Source organism: Cupressus sempervirens, chromosome 2 (assembly GCF_028749045.1).
Source record: "Cupressus sempervirens isolate cs-2001-9-10 chromosome 2, ASM2874904v1, whole genome shotgun sequence".
NCBI lineage: Eukaryota > Viridiplantae > Streptophyta > Pinopsida > Cupressales > Cupressaceae > Cupressus > Cupressus sempervirens.
The window spans coordinates 733,169,462-733,192,517 of record NC_143119.1 but is presented as its reverse complement, the minus strand read 5'-3'; the positions used below and the strand labels follow the sequence as shown (position 1 = coordinate 733,192,517).

Here is a 23,056-nt window from a genome sequence, read left to right as displayed (position 1 = left end):
CAAAGTTAAATCAGATATTGCAGTTGTTTGTTCAATCCATTTTTCAGATCAATATCTACTATATAAGTGGTTATCTTGCACAGAGCATTTGGATATAAGGATGATATAATCAATATTTGTTGATCAAGGACAATTTCTATAATATAGCAATTATACAATCATTGATTTGAGAACTATACCAGAATTATTTTTTACATCAAGATAGCAGACAATTGCATTGATCAATCTTTCCTTGTCAAATTCATTAGAAAGGGATTTTGATACTATACAAATTAGCAAGTCACATTACATAAACTCATTTGTGGCAAATTAAAGAGTTGTGTGTATGTTATAGATAGAAAGAAGTCTGTTGCAATTTGCATTATAAGAATTTGTCCAGATCCTAAGAAATCATATAAGGGACATTACAATGGTATTAGAGCAAGCTATATCACCAACTTTTGAAGGTTATGAATCATAAAGAAACTAAGTGCTATTACAGAAAGAAATCCACCAAACTACAAAAGATAACATTCAAGTCCTCCTCAAAGAAGAGCAAACAAGAAGAAACTGGTATGGGGGGACATGGAAAAATTAACAACTGCGTGAATCAAACAGTGGCAGAGCAAAGAATCAGTCAAGAAAGAATGGCTCGACTGTTGGACTTACTAACAAAATCCATGTTAAGCAACAACAATAATAACAACTGTAATGGCAACAAAGGAGGCCATGAAGGAAATGGAGATCAATCCAACAGTAATCATGCTCCAACTAGACATATGCATTCGACAAATTCGATACTGATGATACTAACATTCCCACCTGAGTGGAACATGAAGAAAGCAATGAACCCACATTGGTAGATCTACAAGATCAATTTCAACAGGATTGGATAGATAAGGATTACAACACGATATGCCTGTAAGGATGAAGCACTTGCCCAAAGAGCATAGAGATCATTACTTTGACCTATGGAGTAAAATTGGAAAGCATGAACGCTTGAATGTACAAGAGAGGAATGATTATGATTCAAATATTGCATCAAGAGTTTCACACACGCACAGACTCATCTAACCAATAATCAGTCATTTAAGGCCTTGAAGGTTGTTGCACCAAGGGGAGATAACGTAAAGAGTTTGACAGTTGCAAGTCACGAAACCTTGGAAAAAGACGAATCAATAGATAATCATCAAGCATTACAAGAAGCAGTTGATTCTTCACATGTTTCTTCTATCAAAATAAATTGAGTACATACATTCATGAAGATTATCAGATTGCTATTACTCCATCTTAAGGATCATGTATTGAGGATAACTAATGATTTTATAAGTCAAAATGGCATTCATAATTACCCGTTTCATCCTCATAAGTACATGGCATCCACTAACAAGTTGGTGGCTGTGGATGAGAAGAGTATCATTTCTAATGATAATAAATAAGAAGTCATTGTGTGTCCAATTTGATCACCTTGAGGAAGATAAATAATGAAATGTCACATAAAGATGAGATAACAAACATAGTAAGCAAAGATAGATCAGCAGCTAGATGTCATGAGATGCCTAATCAACATAAGCAAGAAATGGATAAGTTGATAGATGCTCATGAAACCTTACACATAGAAAATCAAAGTGTAGTAACTGGACACTTCAAAAAAAAAAGAGGTCAAAGAAGGAAATGATGAGATTAAGGGATCAAAAACATAGCGAAGCACCATGACTCAAACTATTGTCTGCAGAAATCAGATAATAAAATTTGGAAAAAAGATAGGTTCGGAAACAAGGATAACTTTCAGCTTGTTAATAATCCCTTGTTTGAGGTTGAAGCTAATGTAACCTATGATAATCTGTTTCTCAAATCAAATAAAGAAGCTATTATGGAGTCATATGATAAGGTTGAAAACGAACATAAAACTTGGGACGTTAGCACATTTCCTATCAAAGAACTGTGGATACAAGCTTGGAGTAGTGAGACAAACAATAGTGATGCTATTACCAATCACTCTTCAATCAAACTACGAAAGATTGCAATTCAGATCAGGTTAATGAAGAAGAATCATTCCATAGCTCAAAGACCATATGTTGAACACTTGAGTTCAATGGAAAGGAGAAGTAACACTTCCAGTTTATGTCCTACATAAAATTGTTATTACTGCAATTGTTTTCCCATAATGATAAAATCAATTCAAGGCCAAATGGCTTGAACCATTGCCAACTTTATGGAAGCTAATTACAAGAGGTTCTACAAGTACCATTCAGATTTTCACCTCCAGAAATCACGTTATAACATCGTGATGGTTGCCATAGATTGGAAAACTTGGAATCCTGAAATCAATTGAGATTCAACAGCTATGGAACTAATTTAACTCAATCAATTGAGATTCAACAGCTATGGAAATAATTTAACTTATAATGAAATTTCAGAAGCCTATTATTGTGGGGTTTGGGTTTCTCAAATGACCATCTTCTAAAGAGTTTGTGCAATATTGGATTACTCATCTTACTAAAGGACCGTTGTTGCCCTTGTTCAACCTAGCTACATTATGAGCAGAGTGTGCTGCCACCCTTGGAACCTTAGAACTGATATGATGGATAGTTTTTTTAATAATATGGTTAAGTTTAACAAACCTTGTAAGTTCAAGACATGAGTATGTGTAGAGGCGACCTACCAATGTAATTGAGACCCTAGTATCATCATGAACATCTGATCTTGCTTGTGGGTAAGCACATTCAAGGAGGGGAGACTGTGATTTTCCCATCCAATCCAAACAAAAAAACAATGTTTCATATATATACATATGACAGCTTACTGCAAAGTGCAATATGCGACGATCCATATTAAAAATGGAAATAGTGATCATAGGCAGCAATCACAATTGAGAGAAGCACTCTGTGTAACGTAGTGAAATAGCATAGAATAATAGCAAAGATCACCAACCAAATGAAGACAAAAATCATTCTTATTTGTAAAATTGGCAATATTACACATACAATGTTGTGTATTCAATAATGCAGCAATATACAATAATAGTATTAGAGTGAATGTCCATAATACATCGATCTGTTTTAGATTTTTTTTAAAGGAATAAAATGGTAAATAGTTAGTGTCCAGTAAAAGGGTGCAATTTGTTAACAACGGCAATTAACAAGAAGACAAGCTTATTAATGAAAATTAGTGATTTCCCAATAGGTGTGACTTCATCTTACATGAAACGGCTGCGACTCTATTGCATCATGTTTATTAACAAACAAACATTTAGCAAAGCATCAATTCATGCATAGGGGACCAATTTGTTCATTTGGAGTTAAGTTCATGAACAGTGATGACCCTTAAGATAATTGCTTCCCTTGGAAGAGGCATGTCTTTTAAGGAAATGAATATTTTGGAAAGCATAAAGGAAGATGGAGTGGGGCGAGAGAAATATTTTTGGAGCCTTTGTGAATGTATGACTTGTCAACAAGACAAGTCAAAGAATACTTTCCAAGAAAGCGTATTGTCGTCATTATCCATCCCTGAGCAGAAGTCGGAAAGCATATCCATGGATTTCATTGTTGGCCTTCCTAGAGTGCATGGTAGAGATGGCATCTAGGTAGTAATTGACAAATTGACCAAACATGCACATTTCTTTGCCATATAATCTAGGAACAAGGTACCTCACATTGCAAAGTTGTTCTTCATAGAGGTGTGTTGACCCCATGGGCTACCAAATAACATTGTAAATTATCAAGATAATAGGTTTCTCAATGTCTTCCACCAAGAGCTATTTAGGATGGCTGGCATAGAGCTGACCCTAAGCAGTAATTACCATACACAAACAGTTGGTCAAACGAATGGGTGGAAGGGTATTTACCCAATTATGTTGTGGGGTAGTAGAAGGCCTAGATTAGGTTGTTGCATTCAATTGAGCAATGTTGTAATACCACCTATCATTGGTTGATTGGGATGACTCATTTTTGAGCTTGTATGGATATGATGCTACATCTACATAGAATTGGAACTTGGAGACAACATAACTCCCAAGGCCAAGGATTGGATTAAGGAGAGTCGGGACATCCTTAAGTCACTTAAGAATAATCTTCAAAGTGCACAGAATCAATAGAAGTTCTTTTGTGGATAAACACAAAGCTAATTTTATTTTTGAGGTGGACGATTCAGTTTTCTTGTGCCTAATCCCTGTAGACAATGTTGTTGAGAAGATAAAACCTCATCTTTAGAGTTGCCTAAAAAATTCACACAGTGTTCTAGATCGTTATCTCAAAAAAGCACTTGGCCTTCATAGCACTTTATCACTTGAAATTTCACCACTAAATAAGGGCATATTGCTTTTGATTCCTTATGGTATTATGATGTCAGAACGAGGAAATTTGCAAGCTAGTGCTCCAAGATGGTAGCAAGTACTTTATAACTAAGCGAAAACAAACTTGAAGGTTGATAGATTCTAGTAACATCAAGTTTTTGTCAACCATTACTAACAAATCTTTATAGTTGAAGATCCATCTATTGAGTAGGAACAAACCCTTCAGCAATTTTTGATTGTGGTCCCTTCTTAGATCTCCAAATCTTATCACGTTGTTCATGATTAACAAGGAATTTTAAAAATTCTTATTAACAAATGTATAACATGCATATTTATCACTCTTTATGTTGGGCCAGTTCCAAGGGTTCTTTAAGACTTTATTTGGGCTGCTTCTACACATGAAAAGGAATTTCATAGAGATGTCTAGGATTTTTGTTGTCTCCCTTGTGAACCTACCAGTGTGCATTTAATGGAAACTCATCAGCAAGGGTGAGATTTGTGTACTAAGTGGATTATTAGAGCTCATAAAGGAGATGAAACTGAATTATATCACTTTATGTAGTTTCTCATAAAGACAAACTCGAAAAGGGCTTGGAATTCAATCTATCCTCGTTGAAATGTCATCTTTTTGAAATTGGAATTAATAATAAGCAATAATAATAAAATTAAATTATAAAAGAATAAATGTCCCTCAAACATGAGATACAAAAGGAATAGCAAAAAATCATTTTAAAGGAGATGTGGGAGGAGGAAACAAGAATGGAGCATAGGAATTATGGAGGGATTAAAGGGAGCATAGGAGGGGGAAGAAAATAAGTAATTATTTCAAAGGGCAAAGGGTTGTATTATAAAAGGTCGTCTATCTCAAAGAGCGAAAATGATGAAGGATTGTATCCCTTTCAAAAAGTGTTAACTGTGAAAGGTTGTAACTATTGCAAAGGGAAGACATGATGAAGAGATGTGACTCATCCTCACACTAGATGATATAAAGAAGATAAAGTTTTATTTGAGGATGAAATCCAAGGGAAAATGATTTGGGGAATAACATTTTTTTTTTTTCCAAAGGCAACAATGAAAAGTCGTGTCTCAATCCTTATAAAAGGTAGAGACATTTCACCAATACAGTAAACAAGAGAATTTATTCCAAGTGTTCAAGGATCACTAATAAATCCATCAAAAGAAATCCTTCATTTATCCATCAATCATTAATCCATCATGAAATCAAGCAAACAAGATCAAGAAAACTATCATCAAATCCACATCAATCATCCCTTCATCTTGGAATCAAGAAATCAAGCATCTTTCTATCAAATTGGTGTTCATTCAATCATCTTTGCCAATATATCAAACAACACTCCTTAAGTTATCACTGGTCAATCATCTTATCAGCAATCACTTAATCATCACTGACCAATACCTCAAATTATACAATCAAAGGAATTCACTCAATCAATCAAACATTCATACAAATATCAACCAATCGGCATAAATCAAATGACCAAGTATAATTTGAATAGAACTCAGAAAATAGTACAACAATCTAAAATATTAAAGAAAGTGATTGGTATGCAATATTATAGTATTAACTATAAAAACAATCATGTAAGGGCTAGTAAGGGGACCCGGTTGGGTGGGCAAAGATGGATTCCCTATCTAAGTAGGCCACCCCATGTTGGATGGACAAGAACTCCTGCCACTTGTGGAACAAGGGGTGTTATAAAATGCCCTTGGGCTTAGCTACAGTAAATGTTCTACAAACCCTATAATGGTCGGTTGTTGGAAGTAAAACTAAAGACTAGAAACAATCATGTATGGCTTAGAATTGAGACATGATTGGGAGGACAAAGACAAGTTCTTTGTCTACATAGGCCACCCATGTTGTTTGGGCAAGAGTGTTTAGCAAAGCATGGTAAGTTGTCATTGATAACAACTAATATTCTTTTTCATGGTCATTTTGGAGTTGAGAGGATTTACTGGAAGTTTTACACTTGCAAAAAAAATTAGTCTACTGGAAGCAGTGTTCAGGCAGTCAGAAAGACCAATTAAATATCAGCAGATTTAGTTACAGCATGAGCTTTTGGGGCATGGTGGTACACATGATTATGTCTAATACGATCATCGCAAGGTTTGAAGTGGTTGCATTATGGAGATATTCATTTCTGAGTATTGGGCTGACAGTTCTGTGAAGAACAGGGCGGTTGGCAATGATTTACCAGTATGATGCATTGGTTGGAGAATTCATTTCCATAAATGATATATTTTGGTTGAGCCAACATCAGAGTTATTTACTCTCGATTGGCTATCATCGCTTTATTGTTTTGGTCAAAGATTCTACACATTTCATTCTAGAAGCCGAAAGAAATTATGTTTTTGGTTAGGAGATCATATATTGGATCAAGTTTTAATTGCATAGGAGATATGTGATATATGGTTAACAATTATGTTGCATGGATGCAAATTATATAGTCACAGATTGTGTTTGATGCAGAGACTACCAAAGCTTCATCAGAACTATTCTCAAGGGGAAACGAAAATTCTACTAAACAAATTGCTCTTTATCTACTGTGTGAGGATTGCATGAGAATCCGTCTCACTACAGCACACAAATATAATGGTGACAGTTCAATATGAGGATAACAATGTTGATGAAGTAAAAAGTTTATAAAATTGTTTCAATTTAGGCCTTTACATTAGCTATCATATTTAATTGCACTTCATAATTGAGTAAACATCTAATCAAGCATTATAGACATCGCTTCATATAGTGTGCTAATCAATTATATCAATATGTATTGATATTATTTCTCACAATGCAAAAATATTCACACATAAGTATACCCCTATTTCAATTTTTGGTATGGTGTTAGCTATATTCAGAACTTGAGGATTGTATGAGGTTTGTCTAAGAAATAAATTTAAAAATGTCTATATACAAAGTGATGAGCACATGCTTATACTAAAGGTGTGGTAAATCAGTATAAGGCAATCTTTTGCTCTTCCAAATTGATAATCACAATAATCATCAATCATGCAACATCAGCAACTAAGAACACAAGATTTATGTGGAAATTCTTTCCTGAGAAAACCATGGCAAAATATTGTTAATACAGACTCCTCTTACAAACATTGTAGGCACCAACCTATTGGAGACAGCAGTCCATACAAAACTTTGTAGAAACTAACTCACTGGATACACCAATCCCCACCATTGAGCACCAACCCAGCAAGAGACGCCAATCTCTTCTATTGAGAGGCACCAACTGGTAACACAAGAGAATCATACTCATCATGAAAACAAATCTCCTTCAACTCTACCTCAAATCTCCTATAAATCACCTTTAAAATCAGAATTAAATCACTTGAAAGATCTGCTATAAATGTACCTTTTATCTCCTTGAAAGGTCTGCTATAAATCTGCTCAAATCTCCTTGAAAGTTCTGCTAGAAATCTGCCTTCAACTTCTTTAAAAATTTTGCCCCATATATACCTTAAATCACTTGAAAGGTCTCCTATAAATTTGCTCATAATCTACTGTAATTCTGCTCATAATTCTGATGCAATTTTGCTTATATATCTGATGTAATTCCCAGGAGAAAACTAAATCAATTAGTGAGTAAAATTTAAAAACAAACCTTCCACTATCTTGAATGGAAATAATGATCTTAGATTGCTTGAAAATTTGAAACAACTTATTTCCATCTCTAGATCACTACAGCAGCTCTTTTACACACTCAACTCTGCTCTTTTGCCTATGGTAGGTTTTTAACTTATAAATACTACGGTTCAAAAAATTAAACTTGAACGCTTCTAAATTGCCTCAATGGACATTTACATGTGATAAGTTAGGATACCCAAAGTCTCTAGAAACCAATTAGGAAAGTAAGTAGAAGAGTTCTTGGTCTTTTTCAGCCATTGTTGTCACATGACAAAACTAACACCTATATTTCAAAACCAGCCCAATTATTCAAAATCGCCTACTTTCAATATTCATAAAATTGCTACTTCTTAGACAAAGCAAGCCTAGTGTTTATGAAACTCTTGCATGTTTATATCTGGCAACTCACAGAGGCCACAAATATTCAATCTCTCTCCAGCTTTCCAACTTTTGATGCCTAAGAACTGCTTCATGGCTCTTACTTCTCCAAAGAAATCAACTGATTGATTTTACTGATAAAAAATGCAAGCTTGACTGTCATAATTGGCTCCAATTGAAGCCCATTATTCCACGTATGTTGGAAAGCACCTACTTATATCCCACCTCCATGTTCACAACTCTCTACATCTTTCTGTATTCAGGCCCATTTATGTATGTGTTTTGCTACTAGTACCATTTGAAATATACATGCTGTTTGCTTTTCAATACAAATTGGGATTTGTTATGCAGATAAATTATGCAATTCAAGGTTTTTTCACAAGCTTCCCTTTTTTCATGGAATTCTGATTGGATGTATGACATGGCAATTGATAGAAAGTTTCAAATGTCTTTACTTTAAGTCATACTAAAGATGAACGTATGTCCAAAGAATTTTTGTCACATCCTGCCAGATATAGCTCAAATTTAGACATTTTGAACAAGCTAGATTTGTCTAATTCAGTCCAGACTTCTCAGATCCTAAAAAAAATTACAGGACTTCCAAATTTTCTTGGCCTCCAGAATGTATCAAAAAAATTCTAACACAGTCACCAAGTTCCAAACTGTACATGGTAGGGTTCCTCCTGAAACTGAATCGTGATGAAACAAATTGCATCCACATTGTATGGTTAGAGTTTTACTGTTCATTGTATTAATATTATGAACCAAATTTCACTTTATGTTACTAAAAATAAAGAATCGGGGACAAATATAATAAGATCGTCTCTTTGTATACAGATAATTGTTTTGTATTCACTCCTTATGTGCAACCTCATGCAATGCGACCCCATGTTTCAAATATACCTAACACCATATCAAAAATTGAAACAGCAGTATATTTACGTACATGTTTTTTCTGCATTGAGGAAAAGAATATCAATACATAAAATTGATTTATAAAACTATATAGAGCGATGACTATGAAACTTAAATTATAGGTTACTCGGTTGTAGGGTCAAATTAAACATGAGAGCCAATGTAAAAAATTAAATAGGCATAATGGGAAGAAGATTTTACCCCACCAACAATATTATTCTGATATTTATTATCACCTTTACACAATGTGCTGCAATGAAATTCATTTTCATGTAAACTTCACCCAATAGAGAAAGAGAAATCTATTCAGTAAAAAATTAATTTCCCCTTGATGTAACCATTATTATATGAAAGGGGGCCTATTGTCACCAATTGTTTGTAGTTGTACACTCAAACAAATATATAAGTAGAAAATGAATTACCTAATTTATTAATTAAATCTCATCTGTTAACTTAGAAAACTGCATAAACCAGCTTCATTATCCTCTCTAAACTGGATTTAGGTGAGGCAATGGTGTCAACAATGTATTGAGAGCACACAATCATGAATTACAAATAACATATAAAAAAAAAAGTTTAACATGAAAGGCAAAAAAGAGAGAATAATATTGAAATTATAGGATAGTTAGACAAACAAATTTTAAGAGAAAACATTCTGCAGCATCATCCTCAATGCCCCACAACTACTCTATTCTATTATTCAAATATTTGCAAGTACAAATTCACAACATTAGTTTTTCAATTGCTCTGTAATCCTATTATTTAAATATTTGCAAGTACAATTCACAACATTAGTTTTTCAATTGCTCTGTAAATAGAATGCTTTCAAAATGTTCCATCAACCATGGTGTTTTTTTTATTTTCAAAGTAAAATCTCTAGTGATATTTTTAATGCATTTAATGTATAAAATCCTATGACTCTGATTAATTGAATATTAGCAATCAAACCCAAAAAGGGAAAATATTGAGTTACAAGCTCCAAATTTCAAATATAAACAATACTTGTTCATTCTTTTAGGCCCCCAAGTGTATGATCAATATGCATTTGTTGCAGATAGACATAAATAAATCTATCTTGCTCACACCCAATGTATGATTTCAAGTTATTAAAAAAAAAAGATAAAAAGTGATCTCTTATATCAATTTCATAAAACATAATACACATAATTTATTAAAACAATGTTGGGAATGACATTTCATTGGCAATAGTGCACGTATGTTATTAAGACGTGGGAAAAACAAGAGTTAAAATCCCATGTAAATCACACAATTTTAGCTTACGAAGATTCTTGTCACATGGATCATTACAACTTTCCAACTAGTTCAAAGGTCTTCACTAGAAGGGGATCCTTGTTCGATGGATCTGTAATATTCCAAAGGCCCATTGACCTTGTCGGCGATCATAGTGTTTGAAAAATCACAAAGCCTATCCATGCAAGAAGGATGAGTGTTGGATTATTTCTATACAAGATCATATGGTATGAAATAGAGTCGATGTAAGGGATTGCTAAGAGGGTGTACAGAGTTAGAGTAAGGAAGACCTTACTGTGTGGGGGAGTGTTGACGTACGATGGGACCCGTACAATACAGCCATGTAGAGTGTACGATGGACTAAGTTTGTACGGGGTGAGGGGATGTTTTGGCATACAGTAGGAATGAATTTTCGTATAGAGCATACAAATACAAGATGACTATTTTTTAAAAATCCACATATCATTTATTTAAATATACTAATTAGTTCACAAAGATCCAGCATTCTATGAGAACAAAACTAAATAGGAGTAGTAAAATTAAAATTATTTCACAACAAATCCCTCAGCATTGTGTACAGCACCTGGGCATTATGACTTGCACAAGCAATGGTGCATCTGAAGAAATGTACGACGGCTTCCATGATGCAATTGACGTGTCGGAAAGTTATCATCTTCTTGAGTCCCCTAACTATCTTACTTAAGTCTTGTTGATATTGCATAAGATAAAGATCCTATGTCGCTATCAGAAGGGCTACATCACTTAACCAGAATGAAAAAATGGAAGCAGAAAGATGTTACCCAAATCCACACAAGGGCGGAAGGTAACGCGAATACTATTAGCACTAATATGACATTTCCCATGCTTAGAAAAACTCCTCCTCCTGTGCTACGAAGAAGAATCCGCTCATATGATAATAATTCTTTTCTTAAATAATTCAGGCCATAAGCTATATTTAGCCTCCGCTCTTGAAAACAAGTCAGAATTACCTCTCTGCTATATGTAAATCCTTACACATGCCCCTATCCAGTCGCAACATGCAGAAATAGCAGCCATTTCCCCTGTTTCCTTCAGTACCATTTCTCCTCCCATTTCTCAACACATGCGGACGTATAAGTCTGAATCCTCCCATTTCTCAACACATGCACCATTTCTCCTCCCATTTCTCAACACATGCGGACGTATAAGTCTGAATCCTCCCATTTCTCAACACACGCGGACGTATAAGTCTGAATCCTCCCATTTCTCAACACACGCGGACGTATAAGTCTGAATCCTACAAATTTACAGAGGCCAGCTTAAATTAATGCGCAAAAGCTGAAACTCCATATATAGCTTCGTTAATAATAAACATTAAGTCAACGCATCCTCTACAAAAGATTAGCAAAAAATCCGCAAAAAAGGGTTTCTTAATTTCTAATGTTGTATTTTAAATGACGCATCAAATGAGCAAAGTAAAATAGGGTTTTTTCTTTTAAGAGTAACGTTTGAAAATTGTATAAAAATTTTTAGGATTAGGGTTTTAAGAGTTTAATGAAAGGAAAAATCAGTTTAATGAAGATGCCGTTATAGAACGTCAGGAACAGCAATAAATTGTTCCACTCGTTAAAAAGAGTTTCAATGAGATTGCAGTATGGGAGCAATGTTTAAGTTCTTAACATAATTTTGTCATCAAAATAGAGGAATATTTGAAAAAATATTTAATTTTGTAATTTTATAATTTTTTTAATATTAAATTTATGGCAATTTAGGTGAATATTGTGCTAGAAGCAATCTGAAAACATTATATTGTCTGATTATCTATTACATAGGCCTTGCAAGGTCATTGTAGCAAACATTAAGTTTCTATTATTTTTTCTTAAGATCTTATATGGTTTATATATTTAGATTTTATATTATCAATTGTTTTTAAACAACATATATTGATGGAATTTTTTATTATTGATAATCTATATTTAATTTAAAAAGTGTTACTTATGAGAATCTGAAGTAACTAAATTTTAAAAAAATTGTTTGTTTAAAGATGTCAACAATTTGTTTTGAAAGACTTTTATAAATGGGGATCTTGTTGAACATTTAATAAGAGGAACGACAGCTTTATCCTTATTTGAACATTCAACGCTAGAATCTCAACAGAGTTTGAACTTTTATAGAAAGAACAACAATATGATAACTTAACCATCATAACATGTTAATGTTGACAACTCTTCTACTAATCCTAACTCAATAATACAATTCTAATGTTTATTATTAACTAAGCCAATTAAGCAAAAGCAGACATGTGTCGCATAGCTCTTCTCATTGGCCCGTTCCGCCACGTTTCACTGCCACCGACGCAAGCATTAACTCGCTTCCCGCAACGAATGAATATTATAATAAAGTTTAACTGTCTATGTCAGTGGACGATATTATGGAATCCCACGGCATTAGCCGCCCCTTCAAATCTTCCCTTAATTGTTGTGCCTTCGACGACTGGACTGCTTTGTTAACACCACACCGACATTGTCATACGGATTCGTGATATCTTTTCTTCTCTTTGAAGTCATATGCGTGCCATCATATGAACTTTTTTATAGGATTAATGAAGTTATGAAGCTTTGACAAATGAGAAGTGGTTTTTTGAAACTTTTTTTATAGATATAACCTTCAAATCAAATCTTAATTTGATAAAATATTGGGTGGGAAATTGTGAGGCCTCACCCAATCTGTCATAGTACCAATGAGATAATTGTATTACGGTGATTTTAATCCTATGTATTGATAAACTTTTGAGACTGTAGGGTTATGTTATTTTGATATCTGGATTTTGATGATCCACAATTACTTATGCATATTATGACGTAATTGATGCATTTAACGATTCTATTCATGTTTTAAGCTATTGACATTTCTTTAATAGAAATTGAATGGTGGAAATGCTTGTAATGTAAGAATGTAATGTTTAAAGTGGAAATTAGAGTAAAAAGATAAATTTTTGTTATGCATTGAGACCTAACCCTCATTCCTAGGGATTCAATAGTTGTGGATTCAACATCTTGTTGCAATGATAAAAATAGACTATGAAGTTATTCAGAATATTAAATTGACCATGTTATGTTGATAAGTAAAGTTTGATGTTATAGTATTTTGAGCATTTTACATGGAAATTATTAGAAAAAGCAATTTAATTAAAAAGAATGAAGTATGGAACTCAAATGTCGAATGTGATATTTAAGTTTTGATATTTTAATATTTTGAAGGTTATATTTGAAATGATTAAGAAAGGGAAAGTTAATTTGAGATGATGAAATATATGCAAGCCTAATGTTGAATGAGATAATGATTTATTTTACATATGCTTATATGATTTTCTTGGACTACTGACACTCGAGTTTAGTGTGCAAGAATTTGACCATGGGTTTAAAGGGGGAATTAAGGCTCAAACTACTACAAACATGACATAGCCAAGGTTGAATCAGTGGAAAAGATTCAAACCTCATTGTAATGTGTTTTATTGTATATGTGTGTAATAGCTTAGTTCATGTATTATTGGAGTCAAGTCACTTTTAATTTAATGTGTTGTTTTGTGTGTGTCATTTGACACTTGTGTTGTCCATGTGGAGATGTCATGTCATTCAGGGTTTGGCAAGAAGTAACCTAACCTAAACCTAACCCCAATGTAGTGCCCAAGTTAACCTCACATAGAAAATGCCATGAGGAGTCTCAATCAATGGAAATTCGAATTTGGACTTGGCTAGGGTTTTTAGGGGTCATTAGGTGGTCTCAAAGTGTCTTTTATGTGAAAATAAGTTACCCATATGATAGTACATCATGTGAGGGACCTAATTTTGATCATGTGAGTGCCTAGATAGCCTAGGGAGCCCCTTTACCCATGCATTCTTCCATCAATTCGAATTTGGAGTTTTCATTAAGTCAAAAATAGAAAAGTTAGAGGAGACAAGATTGTAAGAAGTAGTGGCTTAGTGTTTTTGCTAAAATAAGTTAGTGGGAAGGCTTTATTAGAGGGTCTTGGCCAAACTAGTGGGGTGTCTACCCACTCTCTAATTCTAGAGACAGATAAGTTTTGGAGGAAGATGAAGGGAGCTCTACTACAACTATCCTTACCCTAGCTTGGACCAAGGTTAGTGTTCCAAACCATGCTTCATTCTCATTCTTGAGTATTGCAGAGTAGATTTGCAAGTATGAGGAGTGTGTCAATGGAATATGCATTATAGTGGAAGTCTTGCATCTTGGATGGATATTGTATTGTTGTGAGAATATGTAGTGTTCTTGTTGCATTATGATCTTTGTCATTGTGTTGTAGAGAAGTGAATGTGCCTTGTGCTCATGAAGATCTTTTCTTGGTTTTGTTTTGTTGTTCTTCATTTGTTTTGTTGTTGTTCTTGTTGAATGTGAGTGTTGATTGTGATTATGGGTGTGAAGGCTTCACTCACCCTTGGGAGGGCAGAGAAGCCTTGGGTGAAGGGCACAAATTGGGCTTGACATTGCAAGTGAGAAAAGAAAATTTTGTTTTTACCTCATGATGAGGTTGTTATTATTATGGAGCATGGGCTCCATCATGGCCATGAATCTTGTTGTTTGGGAGGTACAAGGAGGTGTGGTGGATGAAGAGAAGATGGTTGTTTTGAAGGCCTTGAGAGGCAATGCAGTGGCAATATGTTGTTTATGTTGTGGTGGCCTTGAGAGGCAAAATGCATTAGCAATATGATATTATGATGTTAGAATTTCTCCTCCTTGAATAGCCCACCTTCACCCAACGTTTTGTGATTCCAATGGTGAATCATTGTGCAAGCCATGGAAGGGTGTTGATTGTGTTTTGTGTTGTGTCTTCATGCAAAATTTTGTGATGTATGTGTATAACCTGGTTTGAGCCTTGTTCCCCTAGCGCGGGGGTGGTCTCTTTGGAGGCCTATGGTTGGGTGGAAAGCACCCATGGTCTTTGTTATTTGTTGTTATGCATTTGCAGGTTTTGTGCTCAATGGTTTCATGGGAAAATCTTGGAGTTGCTCATTATGATGACATCACTTAAAGGAGAACTAGTCATTGTGTATTTCATTGTATGGAGGAATCTACATCTTATTTGTTTCATTGAAGTATTATTTCATATTAGAAATGTAAAGCTTGTGAAAGTATAGCTTGGGTCATTATGTTAAGATGAGAATTCATATGTAATGACATGAAGAGATGAATGTGTTTGATGACATAATTGCACAACAAGTTGATCCACTTCAATAAGTAGTTTAATGAATAATTCCCCCCCCCCCCCAAAAAAAAAAAAAGGTTATGCATTGTTGAGTAATGTTCATTCTTGAGTCATAGGTGGAAAATGCACTCAATTATGATTGCTCTACAAGAAAATAAAACTCCATTGTGTAGATGAGTTTGAAAGTTTTATTATAAGGAATTGATCTTACAGATGTGTTTTGAATTGATTTGATTAAATCGAAATAGGTAAGATAGATGTAGTCTTGCAATTAACTTGTAGGAATAAATTTTAGGATGCAAGCTTATGCTCCAAAGTTTTTAAGTAACCTTAACATATTAACCTTGATATACTAATTTGCAAGGTAGATAATAATATCAAGTCAATCATTAAATTGTGATTCAAATAGAAAGAAAATAAACCTAATAACTTTATGATGAAACTCACCACTAGAACTCTAATCCTAAATGTGCACATTTTCTCTCTGAAAAATGTATGGAAGGAGGAAATAATATTTTGCCAATAATACAGAGCAATAAAATATTAGAGGAATATCCTTGATGCTTCTAGAAAGAACCTATAAACTTAGAGGGTTTATCCTAGGGTGATAAACTAATAATAAGCTAAGAATCAAGCCTTAAAACAAAACATATATTTTCCCACTTCATAACTAGGCGCTCATCTTCCTATAAGAAAGTAAAGTTTAAAAGGGTCAAAAAGCAACACAATATATTAAAAAAAAAAGAAACCTCCCAAGTCTTGGCGCTTGCATTTTTTTTGGCACATGTGGTGAGGCGTAAAAAGGGGACTGCTCACTAACATAAAGTCAGGACCGCTCACCAAGACATTCCCGTCCCCTTGATAAGACAATTCATATATTTGCATATAACACAAGTCACCTTCATATTAAATTATGAAAAAAGAAACCCATCTTTTGGAAATGTCTCCTTTTCCTTCTGGGCGTACATGTTTTGGGATTATTGCAACCTGAACATCTGACATTAATTTGTCAGTGCCTTTCCCCTAGCTATTAGCTGACTTGAATAGAGTGATAAAGGTTTAGTCCCTCCTCAAACACATCATGGTGGAGGAACAAATAAATTTGGGAGAAAGAGCCCATGATGGGCCACTTTATGAATTTCAATTTTCCTCAAGGCTCACGTGAGCTAGGTGGGGACTATACTTGGGAAGTAGAGGGTATGCAGTCGTGGGTAGGAATAAAGAGAGATTTGGAGGGAGTTGGAGTTGGGAAATATGCACATGGAGACTTTGGGATTTATGCCACCTAAAAACCTAGTGTTGGGAAAGGAGGTAAAATACAAATTTTTGGTTGAAGGTGAATGTATGTACACATGCCCCTAGGATTAAAAGAGAATATGCCTAGGTGAAGGAGCTGAAACCATGTGTAAAGCTAAAACCATGTGTAATTATATAGAGTGAAGTGAGAACATAGGAAATACTCAAGCAAATAGGTATGTGTAAAAATAAATAGGTTATGTCTTAACATTAAGGTTAGTTTTGTGTAAAAAAAAAAATAATTAATCTTACATTTTAACCATTAAAATCCCTCTTACAAGCATGCATACAAATCAGTAACAAAAATATAGGCATCATGATGCCATGAAAAAAATTCAAAAGGGGGGGGTAAAAGAGAGTGCATGCATGGACAAGCATGGCTCTCTGATTTAGATGTTCAATACCATTAATCCTCCATTAAAGCCCCACTTTCAACCTGCATCAAGAAACAGAAGGGAAGCCATAATGATTTAAGATCCTATTTAAAAGAAAAAAAGAAGAAGAACAAAATAAGGGTTGCCTCCTCCACTTTCTAGCACTCCATAAAATCTGCAACACAAGGCAAACCAAATAAGAAAGAACATACAAGAAAAAATATATATATCAGGCTAGCTATTAAGCACATAAAACAAGATGAGAAGAGAAATAAGAAACTTTCAAAAAAAAAAGGAAATTGAAAAAGAAACCTAATGAAGATTTATGAAATAGAGTTTCCCTCCACACTTTTGTTTTCTTGAAGATCATTTTAGGATGTTCCTAACAAGTTTTCTCCCAAAAGGTCACTTAAAATATAGAAACTAAAATATAGTAAGATGGGGTGATATTGAATGGAAATATTAAATTTTAAAATGTGGGTTAAATAGTTGCAGATTAGCAAGTAATTTTAAGTGGGTTGATTTTCTGTAAGGTAATCTTATTTATTATAAAGTAATGATGTTTTTATCAACTAGAAGATTAAATATTGAAGTTAGAATTTGAGAGAGGTGTGTTGATTAATAATCATGATATAATAATTGTTCTAATGCTTGATAAAACAACTAAGATTAATCTAATTTTAAATATAATAATAATAAAATAATAATGTCATAATGTCATAAATTCAAAGTTTTAACTTAAAGGTTTTAAACTATCAATTTATGTGAGATAATATTAAGATTTGTTCCTTTTAAAGAGGATTTTAATTTTATTTAAAATCCTTACTAGATTGTGAATTTTATATATTTTTAGAATTATGAATGATGACTTAAGTTTTGTAATTATATCAAGGAAGTGTCTAAGTCTAATATGTGGGTGCATGTTAGTTTTAAATGATAGATCTAAGGTTAAGCTAAAAATTTTTAAAATAGGTTAAAATGATTTGGTCACCATTCATCATTAGAACGTTCATAAGCAAGTAGAGATTTATATACCTTACTATTAAGTTCACTTGACACAAAAGAATTTTAAAAAAAAATTTAAAAAAATTGTTGGTTTAGTTTTATCTTGTAAAATTTGGGCATGACAGAAATTAAATACAAAGTTTCTTTATTAATCTTGAGTTAATTTTCAACTATTTGGAAACTTCTTTTAAAAACATACCTTTTGGAATAAATCTAGATTTAATGAAACATTGAGTGTGAAATTAAATAGAAAGTTTCTTTATTGATCTTGAGTTAATGAAATTGAAATTGGAAAATTGTGATTAGAAAATTTCAATAAAATGTTTAGATATTGATGCATTTAAGTTCTATTATTGTAAAAAGAAATACTTTTAATTTTAATAGATACCATAAGATAACTTTATTAAAATAAGTTAAATGAAAATTTTAGTTAATAAATTATATTAAAATTTAGCATGAATTTTTGTAAAGAAATATAATAATACAATAAAAAAATTCAACGTTTTGGATCACAATTAAATCTAGAACCAAAAAACATTTATCGAATTCAAATTGCAAGTTATCTATACATAGAAATCTTGTATATTTAAATTTAAAAAGTGTCACATAATGAGTGTAATTATTGTTATAATTAATTATATTTATATTAATGGAAAGGAAATAGGGGCCTCTGTACTAGAACACCTATGTGCCATGCAAGTGAGGTTGATGACAACTCAGTTGAATGCTAATATAATTTACTTTTATATTATACTTAATAATTGTGTTGAAATATTTTATATTTAAAATTTTATTCTATTTTAATTATTTTTTAAGAAAATCAATTGAAGACATTTTTATTTTAAATTAAAATTTAGTTAAAAATCAAATATTTCAATAAAATATAATAATAAATTTATTTTTGTTCATTAATTCACAAATTATTAAAAATTTGGAGATTGCAAAGTTTTCAAATGCCATAAGTGTATTTTAAAATTCTAAAAAGTTCTAAAATAGTAACACACAAATAATAGTTCTTATTATTTTTTAAAGATTAATAATTTAAAAAATCTTAAATTTATTTTTTTCCAAAATCTTCACTTAATTATTTTTCAAGATACTAAATTACAAATAATAAAATTTTAAATAATTTATTTCAAATTAAATTTATTTGTATTATATTTTTGAGTTCTAGAAAATATATTTAACAAATTACAAATTATAAGCTTTAATCACTCCTATACATGAATAAATTTAAAATATTTGTACTTATATTTTTATTTTTATTACTTGGTCCAGTAATTTTCAAAATATAAGTAATAGTTTTCTTAAAATTTATGAACTTAATTATTTCACAATAGACAGGGACTCCTACTCTAAAAATTTAGTAAGTGAAGTAATATTTTTTTAAAATTATATGACTAAATTAATAATTAGATATATTTTCTATTTATAATTACTTATTTAAAATGCTTTATATTTATTTCAAATTAAACAATATAATAGTTATTTTCTCAAAATATATTAAAAATGTAATTTTTACATGTTATGTTTAATTTTTAAACAATATTTTTTTAATATTTGAATTTATTTTCTTCTCGACGCCAAAATCTTTTTCTCCATGCAAACAAAACAACATTTCTTCTAATTTTCTACCCTCCCTAACAACATCATATCTTCTATTTGTAATTTTCATCTTAATTATTGATATGAAGTAAAGTCCTAAAATATTATATAGTAAATATTAAATATTTTAAATTTCTTAATCTTAAAAATTTTGAATGTTTATATCTTTATTTTATTTTAAAACTATTTTTTATTTACTTTATTTTCTATATTAATTTTTCTTGACGGAATAAAATTAATAACAGAAAAATACCAAATATCAATTCTTATTATTATTTATGTGACGTATATAATAATTTGTAAAAACATTATTTATCTTTAGTTTAATGAAAATGATCAAACATTACACCATATGAATATAGTTTTTTCATTAAATGTTATTTAAAATAAAACTTTTTTTTTTATTATTATACTATTAATTATTTCTATATTTGAAGTTATGCTAGGGAAACACAAATTCATAATTATTGAAACATATCTTACATTTTACATCAATGTCAAACTATCCTATTCTTTTGATACAGTCGTCCTTACTACAAACAATGTAAATTAGATTACTCCTTCTATAATGCATAGAATATGATAGTTTTACATATACAGTCTTCTCAACATACTTATTCATATGCTACATGTGCTATTTTTGTGCAATTTGAAAATCTGCTAATTTCGAAATACAAATAGAAAACTTCCACCGTTCTAGTTTTTTTTAACCCTCAACTTCCTCCTTTTCTATAAAATTGCAACAACTTTTGAAATCAATGTTACAGTTCCATGGATTAAACTAAAAAATAGATCTGGCGGTATGTATAACCCTCATTCTCCCCACATAAGGCAGGGACTAAAGCTCGATCAGAGCTCTTGTTTAATTGATATATAACTTTTAAGTAAATTTAATATACTTTATTCAATGTTTTGCTTACAGTGACTATATAGAAATACGTCTTTAAAAAATTCAAATTTTGCCTAGCATCATAGTACTTTTTAAAGATAAAAGTGACACATAGTGTATTTAAAGGTTTCATTAATTACTATATAAATATTTGTACATAATAATAATATGATTTGTAGTGCTTGTTGATGTGTTGTAGTGCTTATTGATGTGAGATCTTGAATACCTAAAAAAATAAAATTAGGAGGTCAATAACAAATCACTCCAAACAAAAGAGAGGTGACATAAAAATGATTTCATTGTCAAGCATCTTTATTTTTTATTGGTATAGTAATAGGTTGAGAGGTTGTATGTTTTGTTAGTTGTAATCTTTTGTTAATCTTCTTGTTTTTGGTTGGTTGGTTGAGATACCTTTGTTGAATCTTATTTCTAAATTTCTACTCTACCTCTTTCATAAAAATAAAAATAAATCCATATTTTTCTCTTTTCTAACAAAATTGTCTAGGCTCCTTCAAAACTAAGATAATTTCAATATGAAATATTAAAAATATTATAGTACTAGTAGTCGCATGCTTTTGTACATGCAACGAGTGTGCCGATAGGAGATGAGATTTAAGAAAAAAATGTAGAATGAACATTAAATAATGTAAATATAAGTTTTTTTAAAATGAAAATACAACAATAAAAAAGTTGAAGATTAAAACATAGATATAGAATTTATAATATTTAGGAAATTTGAATATTGCTTAAGAAACGTATTCAATAATTTCAAGATTTTACAATTAAATTCAATTTATCAAATATGGAAAAAATAATCATTTAAAAAAAATTATCAAAAAAACTATTACATGGTAATAGTTGTATTAGTTTTAGTTTCTCTATGCACAAGTTTTGGTTAATCAAATTTACAAACAATCAAATAAATCTTAATAAATATAATAATAACATGGTCAATTTTTGTGTACTTTGTAAAGATTATTTTCATCAAAAGAATATATATGAGTAAAATTGTATATACATCTTAGTAAAATTTATTTACAACTATCAATGAAATAATAAGAGTATAATGAGTTTTTACACTATTCTATTTATTCATTTTAAATTATGCTTAGAGAACTTATTAGTTATATAAATGTTATAACAATAGGGCAAGTACATGCCACTATGTGATGCAGTTGATCTTGGGCATCTTCGAAGTTGGCTTTCATCAACTCCAACATGGTATCAGAGCCTTCCTGCTGCTGCTTCGTTGAAAAATTTTGAAGCCGTGATTTGAAGTCACAAACCCTAGTTTGTTTGTGCATTTTTTCTTCAAATCTGAGGATCAACGAATTTTTGGAGCACATTGGGGCCAAACAGACATTGCCATTGGATTTGAAAGGTCGTTTGTAGTCAGGATTCATATAAAGCTTGTCGATATTGGAGATAGAGCTCTGGGAGCCAAAAAAAAATTGTTGCAGGCCATTTCCGTACGGATTTCTGAGCGAAAAAAATAAAAAATAGTACCATCGGGTGGCCACCTAGCCACCGCCACCGCGCCACCATGGCCTCGCCTGCAGCGGTCGTGCTGCCGCAGCACCGTCGCCACCGGCGGGCCACCCACCGGCCACCACGACTAGGCAGCGCCCCTAGCCTCCTGCACCTCTGCCAGTGCAGTGCCATCTCCACTAGGCAGAATAGCCAGTCTACTGCCGCCTTGCTCCATGTAGACTCAGTGCCAATAGGGATGCACAGTCAGCACCCAACAGCCAGTCTGCACGTGAGACGTGACACGTGGCAGGGCTACCACGTGGCACTTTGCCACGTGGTCCCTACCACATCATCCGTCTTGCCATGTGGTGTCCACATGGCTTCTTTTTTGCAATGATGGTTGACCGGCCATCAATTTTAATGTAGCAGTTTACTAACATCAGAATGATGTCATCAGACCTTGCTTGCACCTCTCCTTCAGGGTCACTTTGGACCTACCTTCAATTTTTTGGCCATAACATGAGCATATTGAGGTATTTTTTCGATCCGAAAGAAGCGTCGAAAAGCTAGTTTCGAGACAGAGACTTTGCTGCAAGTATTTTTAAATTTTGATGCATTTTTATAGCTTATTTTTTTTAGTTGAAATCTGAAGTCCTATTTTTGACTCCGCCATGCATACCTTTTGCGTCCCATGCCCTTTTCTTAAAACTTTATATTTTTTGAAAGCTAGTTCTATGTACTT

At 32.3% G+C, this 23,056-nt stretch overlaps 1 protein-coding gene across 3 annotated transcripts in view; it reads right to left on the bottom strand.

Moving 5' to 3' along the window:
- Positions 1 to 12,094, bottom strand: part of LOC149575471 (serine/threonine-protein kinase BSK1-like) — a 99,301-nt gene extending 87,207 nt beyond the window's left edge. The window contains exon 1 of one of the 3 annotated variants that reach the window (XM_089812227.1): positions 11,056 to 12,094. In XM_089812227.1, the coding sequence (XP_089668353.1) occupies positions 11,056 to 11,193 (138 nt within the window). In that variant the 5' untranslated portion in view covers positions 11,194 to 12,094. The remainder of the gene's footprint in view (positions 1 to 11,055) is intronic. The other 2 variants (XM_089812229.1, XM_089812228.1) reach the window with 2 other exon arrangements.
- Between the last annotated feature and the right edge of the window lie 10,962 nt (positions 12,095 to 23,056).